Source organism: Sminthopsis crassicaudata, chromosome 3 (assembly GCF_048593235.1).
Source record: "Sminthopsis crassicaudata isolate SCR6 chromosome 3, ASM4859323v1, whole genome shotgun sequence".
NCBI classification, from domain to species: Eukaryota; Metazoa; Chordata; class Mammalia; order Dasyuromorphia; family Dasyuridae; genus Sminthopsis; species Sminthopsis crassicaudata.
In genome coordinates this window covers 249731861-249745008 of record NC_133619.1, presented here as the reverse complement: position 1 = coordinate 249745008, position 13148 = coordinate 249731861, and the positions used below count along the sequence as shown (strand labels likewise).

Below are 13148 nucleotides of genomic sequence, written 5' to 3'. Positions count from 1 at the left end.
TTTCTCTGCTGTCTATTTCTGAATTACTAGTGAAGCTGAAGGTTTAAAGGAAGTAAAATGGCAAGCAGCCAGGAAGCTTTAGATTTTCTCCTTTTATGTAGTTGTGTGTGTGTGTGTGTATGTGTATGTGTATGTGCATGCTTTCTTTTGTTTTGCTCTTGGTATTTAGTAAACTCTGTGTGTGTGTGTGTGTGTGTGTGTAAAAATATATATATTTGGTTTTTAGATCAAGGGACAATTGGTGAATTTGTAGGCCCATTAGCCAAAATCTACCAGGGTATACTCTGAATGTCTAGTTTTCCTTTAATCCTAAATGTTAATTGAATACAAATGATTAACTGCCACAGATATAGTTATATTGTTATTTTAATTGATATTTTATTGTAATATTTAAGCTGGAGTGTGCTTAGGGGTGAAAAGAGGGATTAAAATAATATGAAAATTTTTATCAAGTATTTAGCAAGTACTATATCAAAAGGATAATATTTATTAATTATGTTGCTATTTTACTATAGTATTAGGAAACATACTGTAGGAAGCTTATTGTTTCCATGGATTAAAACTTGATGTCCTTTGCAGGAGAACTCCTTTTTTTAAAGAACTATGTACAGCTGGTTCTACTTGCTGATCTCTGGCCATATGGGTTGATCTCCAGAGATTGTACTAATGAAGGAATATTTTATTTTGTAGCATGTTCTAAAAAACCTCATTGGCTTATGAAAGTCTGCATAGTAAATGAGTACTTTTAATTTCATAATAATGATCTGTTTTTATTTAACTATAGGATAAGATAGGCAAATAATAATGGAGCACTATATTTTTCCTTATTTATTGTGATATAGCTCCCAGTCGTTGGAGTTGCAGTTTGATTTGTTATTTATGGGTTAAGTGAAAGAAGTGGAAAACATCATTTTGAACTAAAATCAAGCTTTTCTTACATATTGATTATAACAATCTATTATTTTCAAAGCAGATAGAGTTCCTGATGTACCAGATTCATCTCTATTGGAGAATCAGGATTCTGCACAAGCAAATGGAATTGACTCTGTTTTATCCAAGGCTGAAATTGCATCTTGTAGTTATGAAGCCAGGTATGTGGAAGTGGAATGTGACGTAAATTGTATGGAAAAAATGGATTTATGAGGATAATGATATATATTCAGTGGTATATTCATTTTGACAAATACTGGCTTTGAGAACTCCTTATCTCCCTTCACTCCTTGATAGCTAGGGCAGCTTTCTAAGATGAGAACATTTCAGAGAAAGATCTATTTTGTCTTAATAAACATTTTTTGCTGGGGATTTCTACATTGTTGAAGTCAGAGAGCTACCATCCTTTCACCCACTGGGGGGAAAAAAAACAATCCAGAATATTCAGCTGTGCCAATTAATCTATCAATTCTAAAAGTTGTTTTCAAGCAAATTGTCACAGATACATCTAGAAAGGGAACATGTTCTTTTGTCTCCTTTTTCTGAGCTCATCTTTTGAAACTTGTTGGAAGCATGGAACTAGAGAATATAATCTCAGAGGGTTGTTTTGAAGGATATATCAGATAATATTTGTAAAGCAGTTTAGAAGCCTTGAAGTGCTATTTAAATATTAGCCATTATCAGAGAATCTTAGAAATAAGTGGGTTTTTTTCCACTTGTGGACAAAAAATTAGATATGGTATAATGAAGACCTTAATTCAAATTATACCCCTCATTTTTTAGCTATGTATCTGTGGCCAAATCACAGAACCTCACTCTATAATCAGAAAACTTGGGTTAATATATCACCTAGATGCATGCTCTTATGTCTTCCCTGAACTTCACTTTCATCATCTATAAGATGAAGATAATAAAGCCAGTACAGAGCTACATCATTGTTTTGTGAAGAGAGTGCTGAGTTTGCAGTGAGAAATTGTATCACCCTATTAAATAAGATGATAATTATAAAACAATTCAGAAACCATGAAATGGTCCTAGATGTACAATAAAGCTTTGCTGGCTTTGGGCAGGTTCTAATATGTTAGCCCATAATGGTAAAGCTTTGCACCTGGTTCTGGCAGCTGACTATATGTCTCTTTTGTGACTCAGCCTAATTGAGTTTCGGTACCAGTAGACTGGCAATTTAGTGGTGAATTTCTTTGTTCACTACAACTATAGATGCAAAGAATAGAATAGAATAGAATGGTATTCAGTTGTAAATAGCTACCCTTCCACTTCTGCAGTGATAAAGGAAGCGCATAATGAAAATCCCATAGATTTTAGATTTAAATATGAAATCAGTGTGTGGTACCACAAATGCAAGTTATGTGTTATTGACAAGGAAGTAGATAAACTTCTGAAGTAACTGAATTATGTCAATCTTGAAGTCCTCACTATAATTGAAATCAGAAGACAAAAGGAATTTCAAGCTAAATGGAAAGGTAGTCCACAGGTTCTCTTTGCTTAGTCAAGTAAAGCAGTTGGCAGAATTATTTTTATTATATAAAACAGACAACAATAAACATCATGTAATAGGTCCTTAGTCTTTGTATTACAATGGCCATGCTGAATATTTGAAAGAAGTATATCATGAGGAAATGTATAATTTAGCTTACCAATCTCTAACTGCAGATAATAAGGAAGTAGAAGAAACTTTTATAAGACACCCACAAACATACTTTAATTCTTGATGATTTTACAGGTTCTTGATAATAGAGTGGTTCTCAAAATTTTTTAGTCTCATTATCCTTTTACACTCCTAAAAATTATTAAAGACCCTTACTCCTAAATCTGCATCTATAATATTTACTGTAGTAGAACTTAAAATTTTTTAATATTATTATGAAAGTAATTTTCACCTTGCAGGCCTGCCTACTTACTCCATGGGTTCCCTTTTGTACTTTAAAAATTGCTGACTCAGTGTAGATAAAAGTGAGCATTCCTGATACTTTGAAATATATGTTGAAAAATGATCAAGAATTTATAGAATGTACAAAATCCTAATAATTGTCTTACCCTTACTGGGCAGAGATAGGTGGCACCATGGATTGAGTGCCCATCATGAAGTCAGGAAGACAACATCTTCCTGAGTTCAACTCCGCCATCAGACTTACTAGCTGTGTGACCCTAAGCAAGTCACTTAGTCCTATTTACCTACATTTCTTCATATGAAAAATGAGGTAGAGAAGGAAATTGCAAACTTTTTAAGCACTTTGTCAAGGAAACTCTAAATGGAGTCACAGACAGTTGAAAACAACTAAACAACATCAAAACATCTTTACCATGTATACTTTTTTAATGATTATGGATGATAGACATTGGACTGGAAAAGCATCTAATAAAATCACCTTCTCCCCTCCAAAAAAAGAAATAAATTGGCTATAATCTAATTAGAAGTAACCAGTTACCACTTTGAATCATCGATTAACCAGTTGTCTGCATATAGTACTTACAGCAGTTAAAAATAAATAGTAAACTAGAATTATTAAAATGAAAAGTAAGTGAAATAGTTAATTTCAACCTAAACTTTTTAAATCAAACATGGACACTAATAAATGTGAACTAATATAAAAATAACATACTGTGACATAGAACATCAATATTATTTAGGCAAAATTAACTGACAAAAAGCACTCTAACACCATAAGGAGTCCAAAAGATCCTAGAAATGAACTCAGCCTATTCATGTTAGACAAAAATGACAGGCAAGAGCAGCATTTTTATAGTATAAATTCACATATAAAATAATGTGGAAGAGAATGGAAGTACAATGAGACCTCACAAAACATAACCACTGAAGATGAATTCAAGCCTACAGAACATCATAGAAACAAAGGAAAGAGCCCTCTCCTTTTACTGAGAAGAGAAAACTGTCTTAAAGATGAGTAATTTGTTCAGTGTCCAAGTAAGCCAAATTTTGCAAAGGGCATTTGAAAGGAAAGGCAATCCTGAAGAACTTGAGAAAAAAAGATAGAGTAATTGAAAAAAATTGTTAAGACTTTTCTAATAAGTCTTTTTCTCAAGAAATCAGTGAGTTTGGAGCCATTACATTAGAATTCTTAATGTTAAAATTACACATGTGCTTCATGAGGAAGTTAAAAAAGGCACTAAGTGACATGAGATGGAAAGAGCAGCTGAACTAGACAAAGTGTACACAGAAGAGGATAATGTCAGAATCATATTTGTGAGGGCACTGATGTGTTGATTTTCAGGGTAACAGAAAGAAGATATGAAGATACTTGAACAGAATCATAGATCTTTTATTACAGATAAAAGATAATCTCTACAAAATTCACATATTTCTAGAATCTCTGAAATTATTGTATATGTATATTAAGGAGTTTATGAAAAAAAGAACAAGCTGATATCTTACAAAACAATTTGTATATAGCAGATGACTATACAGTGACAGAATTTACAGGATCAGGAAATATAAAATGTCACTGCAATTAATGTCCATGATTTTGAAAGCGTTTGATGTAGTAATGTAAACTTTAAAGGCTCTTCATCAAGGTGGTTACCAGGACTGTTTAAAAATTAAACAACATTCTTGAAAGGGATGGTTTTGTTTGCATATTCTCTCATTTATATCTAATGAGACATTTAGCACTAAGCTGAATATTTGCCAAATTGTTATAAATGATTTTATGCTCATTGAATGAAGCCCTGAAACACTACAGACCCTCCTAAGTAAGTTTGTAATCATTCAAATAGTTTGGCCTAACTGTACACAGAGGAAAAATCAAGTGGATGGAGGATATCTGTTATCCAAGCTATGATATGCAATTCTATGAAATTCACAGAGGTGATTTGAATGTATGTATCTGGATTAGATACTGAAATGAACTGGACATAAAATTGAATAGGAACAGAAGGAAGTCTTGAATTGCCTTTTGAAAATTATGTGGTGCTTTTAATGAATCCAGTGTCTGCCTGAAGCTTCTTGATGTTCAGTCATTTCAGTTGTTTCCAACTCATTGTGATCTCATTTTGGGATTTTTCAGCAGAGATATTGGAGTGGTTTGTCATGTCCTTCTCCAGCTCATTTTACAGGTAGAGAAACTGAGGCAAATAGGCTTAAGTGGCTTACCCAAGGTCAGCCAGTAAGTGTATGGAAGTTATATTTGAACCTAGGAAGGAGACTATTCCTGACTTCTTGGCATTCTATCCTTTGCATTATCTAGCTAAATAGCCTTTTAAATGATCTACTTGGTTTTGTTTTCTTTCCTCATACCATCTCCCACTCAGCAACCAAAGTGATTTTCTTAAAATTTAGGTCTATGCACTTTAGTCTACTGCTCAATATTAACTGTACTGGCTCCCTCATACATCAAAGATCAAATATAAATTCTTCCATTTGATTTTTATAGTATTTTAAAACCTGGCCTGTTTTTAGCTTTTTGGTCTAATTTCACATTTTATTCTTTTCCACAACCTCCAGATTCTTGGAACACTGGTTCTGTTCTTCTTGTACATGACACTCTTTCCAACTGCATGAGTTTTCACTAACTGTGCTCTGTGAAGAGCTTGGAATGCTCTCCCTCAGTTTCACCTCCTGTTTCTCTTTTAATAATCCTTACACTATCCACTCTAGTCTTTAGTCTTTCTTTGATATTTTTGTTTCATGCCTTTATTTTCATTTAGGGTCTATAATTATCAATGCAGGTACATACATGTTTCTTAAAAAACTATAACTAATAGGATGATATGTTAATTGCAAAGATTATATAAACTACTTAAATGTTTGATGTAATTCTGGGAGTGTTGTGCTTTGAGTTAGCAGCTATCTACCTAGGTTTGAGTACTGGGTCTGAGTAATAGCTTTGTGATCATTTTGACCCATCTGAGCCTCTGTTTCCTTGCCTATACAATAAGAATAACACCTGTTGTGTTTACCTCATGGTTTTGTGAGGAGCCTGTGAGATACAGCACCCATAATTTATTTGTGTTTGTTTTTCAAAAGAAGGAACTCTCTCCATTTATTTAGAGATTGTAACTATCCCTTTTGGTGATTTTCATCCCACCATCCAAATAAAAAGTTTTTTTCAGGTTAAATGATATCCTTGTTTTATTAAGTGATCATATTTATGGCCTTTCAGGTTTCTTTAACATGATTTTGTCATCTTATGCTCCTGTAATCTTCATTATGTTGTTGAATTTACATTCAAATGATTATAACTATACATATATGAATTAGATATGTATACAAATCCAATAAATTGATTATTTTAATATTCTATACAGCTTGTTATTAAAGGAATCCTGTGGCAAATACTTTTTATTATTTTATTATGAATCTTCATTCCTGATAATTTTTCTGTTCCAATAATATTACTCTTTTATGTGATGTCATTAAAGAATGGGTTGAAATTTTTAAAATAACTGATTACATAAACATTACATAAACATTTCTGATAAAAATCTTTGCAAAAGCAAGAGAATGTCTAGTGTATTCTATAAAAAATGTTAACAGAATTTAAATATTTAAAATCTTCTTGAAGAAGGTTTTTTCCTCAACTTCTTTGTTGGGACTTATACTAAAATCATTGTGCTTGGCCTTCTGGATCTTCTCTCTTAAAATTAAATGTTTTTGATAGGTCTGAATAAATAAAACTGTATTTTAATCACATACAGGTAGAATTCTTTGAGTTCTAAATTATCAGAAGTTTCTAGAAGGTTTCTGGTTGTCAATTCATCTTTTTTCTTCAAATAGTATACATTTAGAAGTAGACTTAGCTGTTTATTGACTGGATCAGTGACTATATCTGAATATGCACATATATTAATTTTTGATCATATTTATATGCAACTATGTAATACTTTGAAACACCATGTGCCTATTTATAATTTTTTTTGTTCCCTACAAATTAATATGATGAAGATTTTGCTCATTATGTACAATTAATTTCGTATTTATTGGGTTGTTGTTTTTTGTTTTGTTTTGTTGTGTTTTTTTGGTAAGTGGTCCAAATACTGAAAAGCATTTAGGTAGAATTTAAATTTGATACTTTTATCACATACAATATCATCACAGTGGAATTTTTACTAGAGTCTAGAATTAGTCAATTGTGAATTGTGAGTGATTAAGTACATGTCTGCTGTAAAGCCTTGTTTTAGGTAGTTTCTTAATCTAAGTCTTTAGAGATGAATGTTTTCTTGGAGGATTCTTAAAACAATAAATTCCTACTCTTTAATTTTGATTTCAACAATGTATGGCATGTTAGCAACCCAGCTAAAGGACAGCGGTATTAAATTCAGCCTTTTCCCTTCTAATTTTTTTTTTTTTTTTTTAAATCTCAAACCAATTGCCAAATGTCATTTCTTGCAATGTTAATATAAATATTGTGTATAGGTCAGCTACTTGGGATAGTGGACAGAGCATCAGCCCTAGATTCAGGATGACCTGAGTTCAAATCCAGCCTTAGATAGTTACTAGCTGGGCAAATCACTTAATCCCAACTCCCTGACCACCCCCCAAAGCGCATGCGCGCACGTGTGTGTGTGTGTGTGTGTGTGTGTGTGTGTGTGTGTGTGTGTGTGTGTGTGTGTGTATGTATAAATAGTTTTAAAGATGTAAAGAATAAGACAAATTTTTTTTTTTTTAATGCTACCAGTGTGGGAAATTTGTTTGTCAATGTATATTTATTATAATTTTCTTACTTTTTTATTTTCCAGTCTGCTTGGGAATGGGAGTTAGGGAAGAATAAGGATAAGACACCCCCCCCCAAATTTTTTTAAATGGCAAAGTCATTGAAGCATTTTCAAAAAGATGAACCGTAAAGAAAAAATTATCTAGTCCTCTTTTTCCTGTTCTGCTGTGTATTAGAAATACCCATTTTATTTATTAAGTTCAGAATTTTTAAAAAATGTTTAAAAAAATCACTCAATAAATAGTTTAGAATTGTAAGATGTTTGTTGTTTGTTTTTTTAAATACTTGTTAACTACCTACAGTAGATATATTAAAATTCTAAATGCCTGATATAAGAAAAAAATGTAAAGCATTTTGGGGATTTTTATTTTCACTTAAGAAACACTTAATAGGAGCAGCTAGGTGGCACAGTGGATAGAGCATCAGCCTTGAAGTCAGGAGGACCTGAGTTCAAATGTGATCTCAGACACTTAACAATTCCTAGTGACCCTGGGCAAGTCACTTAACCCCAATTGCCTCAGCAAAAAAAGAAAAGAAAAGAAACACTTACCATAATAGATTGTTGTGCTTTTGTTTTTTTCTTTAGACAAGTTGGTATAAAAAATGGAATGTTTTTTGGTCAAGCCAAACAACTATGTCCAAATCTTCAAGCAGTTCCATATGATTTTCATGCATACAAAGAGGTTTCTCGAACAATGTATGAAACATTAGCAAGGTAATGTATAAAGTATAGTTTTAATTTTAGATATTTGTGTTTCAGCTTTAATACTGACTAGGACCTAGCTTAAAATAAAAAAAGATTTGCCAATCATTTCAGCAATACTTCTATCCCATCCCATTAAGAATCTTCTGGTGGTTTAATTTGGTAAGGAATAAAAAGTACAAATAACATGTAATGTATATAAGTGTAAATATAATGTAAAGATATAATAGAATTTTTGAGGTATATATGAACAACAGTAATTTGAAATAGTTTGAATTTATGTTTAGTAAATTTCTACTAATTTAAGTGAATTTTGAAATTAATTTTTCACACTTTGATTTTCAAATAAACCTTAAAGGTTATTCTAATATATTAGACCAATAAATATTAAAATCTTTTTTTCAGTACCCCTAGTAAATAATCTCCAGTCTTTACTTTAATAATTCTTTTTAAATGTCGCTGAAATCAGTCTTTCAGCAAGTAGTTAGTAATTGTTATTTGCCAAGTTTTATACTAGGTCCTTGGGATATTAATTTAAAAAAAAAATGAAAATTTTTTTCTTAAGGAGCTTATATTTTAATGGGAGAGAAATCATAGAATAAATATAAATGAATAAGTATTGAGGGCACAAGCAGATGGAGGGGATTTCAGGTAGAAAGTTTTTCTTGAGCTGAATCTTGAAGGAAGCTAAATTCTGGAAGATGTGCATTTCAGGCATGGGGATCCACCAATACAAAGAAATAGAGTCAAGAAATGGAGGATATGTTTGAGGAACAGAGAAATGGCTTATTTTGCTAGATTGTAGACTGAACATCTTTGAAGGAAGAACTTTGTCTAACTTTGAACCACTATCTCCCGATATAAAGTAAATCATTTTTTCCTGACTTGAGATTTATATCACAGCTCTTTGGAAAATTTATTACTGTACTTATGTTTGAAAAATTTTAAAGATTTTTAAAGTATAATTTGACTTTTCAAAATGCGAACCATCATTATTCAGAGGAATACTAACGTGAGTAAAGAAATTTATGAAAAAAGGAAGTTGTCTTATAGTAATCCAGGGAGGAGGAGGAGTAAATAATTTATCTTCCTTTCTCTTTTTTCCTTTCAATTTTTTTTTTCAATAATTCCAGGCAAAAATTATCTTATTAAATATTGTATTATATATATATATATATATATATTTTATATCTAATTCACTCAAAAACCATGGGTTGTTGTTCATAATTCATTCACATGGCTTCAAATGCACATTCCATGTCCAAAAACTTTGGCATAATCTTTTTAATTGTTAATAAATTGGAATTTAAGGAAAACTTTCAAAATGTAAGAGAACACTACTTTGAAAATAACTTCAATTATAACAGTATGCAAAGATTCTATTTAATAGGTTCTCCTTTAACAATATTTAGAAAGAACATTTCTTAATATTTTAAACTTGTAAGGCAAAAGAAATCAGTAAAATTACACCAAAAAAGAATTTATTTGCAATATATTCTTTCTGACAAATGGTGAGCTGTTCCTAATGACCTATTATTCCCTTTTACTTTGTGTTGCTAGCTATACTCATAACATTGAAGCTGTCAGTTGTGATGAAGCATTAGTAGATATCACTGAAATCCTTGCAGAGACCAGACTTACTCCTGATGAATTTGCAAATGCCATCCGAACTGAAATCAAAGACCAGACTAAATGTGCTGCTTCTGTTGGGATGGGTAAGTATGTTATGTAATTTATTTTTAATTGCATGTTTGGGAGCATTTACTTCTTGTTGCTTTAGTCCACTTGTCATCTGATTTTTTTTTTTTTTTTATTGCCAATATGTTGGATTTTTCCATGTAAATTAAAACTTTAGCCTGTCAAGATTTTTAAAAAATACAAACTCAGTTTTATCTTGTGTTTTGGCTTTTCTATGTACCTTTTTTATCGTTTGCAAATTTGACAAAAATTATATCACAACATTATTATCTAAGTCATTGATAAACAACATATAAAAAAACATAGGGCCAAGGACGGTTGATACTCAATTATTAATGACCACTCTGGGTCTGGTCATTCATCTGGTTTCAAAACTACCTAATTGAATTATATTGTAATCCATATGTCTCTCTGATTTATCCCATTCTACAGAAGGAAGTTATTATAGCATTATTGTATAGAAATAATCTTTCTAAAAATTCTTTTGATTCTCTAAACAAAAAAATAGCCTATTTTGAAATATGCTACTGGCACTCAGGATTCCTGAATTTCATTGTGTTTGGGTAGTGGGAGTTTTTTTGTGTGTGTTATTTTATAAATTATACATTACTGGAACAACAGGTCCAACTAGAACATGATACATGTGAATTTTCTGATTTGTTTTGCTGTCCCCCTTGAATTGCTTACAGCTTGGTATAATTTTGAATAATAATGATTATTGATATCTACATATCATGTTTCCATATCACTTTACAGTTTGCAAGACATTTATATACATTATCCTACTATAATCCCTGAGATATGTTCTACACATATCCTCACTGTTCAGATTTAAGGAAATGAGACATGTCCATAACTTATCCATGATCGGAGGGAGGAATCTCAGGTCTTCTATAATATATTCAACTATCAGTATTTAGCAGTGAGCATTAAACTGGCTAGTTATGTCTGGCCAGAGAACTCAAAAGGCTCTGGAGGAGAAAGTGAGGCAGGTGACCTTGTACAGCCCTCCCTCACTTAAATGCAGTTCACTTGTGTGTCTTGGCATCAACTCCCCAATGTCATGGTCCTCTTTGAAAATGAAGAATAAACATCAACTACTTAGACCCACCCCCCACACACACACACATGCACATATAAATACAGATATGCAGAAATATAGGATAGTTTGAAAGGAAGGATACTAGCAATTAAAAGTTAAGAAAGATTTAATGTAGAAGTTATAATAACTATAATATGGTTATTATAGACAAGTTACATACTTGTCTATAATCCCTGCTACTAAGGGAATTGATACTAGTGGATCCCTTGAGATTGGGATTTCTGAGCAGCATTGGTACTGAAGCTGATAAAATGAATGCAATAGGTCCAGCACCCCCAGGAATAGGGAGTCCACTGAGTTATAAAGGAATAAACTGACAAAGATTGGAAATAGATCAGGATCAAAATTTAGGTATTGATGAGCAATGGGATCCAACTCATAAATGGATGTTGGTACATGGCAAGATAGGGAGACCAAGTTTTCCCCTTTCCCTTACATCACCTAAATAAATTAGTAATGATCATAATGAGAATCAAAAAATCATATATGTAATGCAGGACCAAAATTTAATGGATCTTGTCTAATGAAATCTAAACTTTAATAAGATTTCTTTTAATCTTATGGTATTAAAAGATTTCTCTTTATACTGCCATTTAATGTAGCTGATTTACTTTGATTTGAAGTATTCAATATTCCTGATAATTTTTAGTGTTCTTAACAATCAGGTATTAAGTCAATTTTTTTTTTTTTTTTTTTTTTTTTTTTTTGCCTGTAGAGATCTGCAAAAGAAAAGAGCAAATTTTGTGAGTGGATTTTTATGAAGCTGATTTCATGATTTTTGACTTTATAGGTTCCAATATTCTGCTGGCCAGAATGGCAACAAGGAAAGCCAAACCAGATGGACAATATCATTTAAAGCCAGAAGAAGTGGATGATTTTATTAGAGGACAACTAGTTACTAGTCTACCAGGTACATTCAAACTTTTTTTGCATTTTTTCTCCCTATGCAAATGCTATTTTAATAATTGAATTTTGAGGGCAAGAATTGTGGTTTTTGTGGATTGCATCTCATGCTGTCTTGAATATGTACACCTTAATAAAGGTTACCTTGAATTTTTATAATGAACATCAATTGATTTGGGGGGGTATATTTGTAATTTTGAATATTAATCATTTATATTGTCATTTGAAATCTCCATCAAATGGTGATATCAGGGCTGTGAGCTAAAAATCTTAAGCTGTCATTTGAAAATAGGAGGACATTGAATCATTAATATCTACTCTTTTGTTTACTGCCCATTCAACCTCTTACAAATTTTTTTAATTGTTTTATGCACATCTCTTCTTTTCCATAAAATTAATATGGAATATTTTATGTCTTGCTAAAATCTAGATAAACTGTGTTTGTAGTATTTTCCTGACCTCACAGTTTAGTGACCCTGATTTTTGTTTTAAAAAATTGATCTAGAATGACTTGTGTCCTATCTTAAGGACTCTAGAAAACATTATTAAGAATTATTAATGTTTGGGTAGAAGATTGAAGACCTTTAGGGAGGATGATTTTTATTTTCATCCCCACTATAATTTGAAGGTCTGTGCCTCAGAAGACTATTCACTTAGGAACTTATTGCTTTCAGCTGATTTGGATTTCTAACCACAACTTAAAGTAAAGGAAAATGATGGTCTTCCCCCCCCCCCCAAACTAGGGGATAGGTTATACAAACAAGAACTGATGAAATTGTACTTGTTAAAGTCTTGCAAATCTAAAGAAAGTAAAAAATATGGGATGAGGGCAGACTCCACCCATCTATGGCTAGATGTTTATAGAGTAGTGGGAAGAGAAATAGTAGTAGAAATATCCACTACCTAAGAAAGAAGCCAGCCTTAAGATATATCTGGCTTCAAATATGTGAATATAAGTGCACCAAAATATGGTTAACTATCAGGATTGAATGTAAAGCATAAATGGAAAAGATAGATTTTATGCCATAATTATAAATTGTAGGGTGAGATTCATATTTAGGCCTTCCCTCCTCAAGGATATATCTATCTAAAAGGATTAGCATGGTTAAGAAGAGGTATGGGA

At 31.8% G+C, this 13148-nt stretch overlaps 1 protein-coding gene across 4 annotated transcripts in view; it reads left to right on the top strand.

Moving 5' to 3' along the window:
* Positions 1 to 13148, top strand: part of REV1 (REV1 DNA directed polymerase) — a 100710-nt gene that overhangs the window by 65022 nt on the left and 22540 nt on the right. For 2 of the 4 annotated variants that reach the window (XM_074300392.1, XM_074300394.1), the window contains 4 exons: positions 974 to 1091; positions 8206 to 8334; positions 9883 to 10037; positions 11913 to 12032. In XM_074300392.1, coding sequence (XP_074156493.1) covers positions 974 to 1091; positions 8206 to 8334; positions 9883 to 10037; positions 11913 to 12032 — 522 coding nt within the window. Of the gene's footprint in view, positions 1 to 970; positions 1092 to 8205; positions 8335 to 9882; positions 10038 to 11912; positions 12033 to 13148 lie in introns of all 4 variants that reach the window. The other 2 variants (XM_074300391.1, XM_074300393.1) reach the window with 1 other exon arrangement.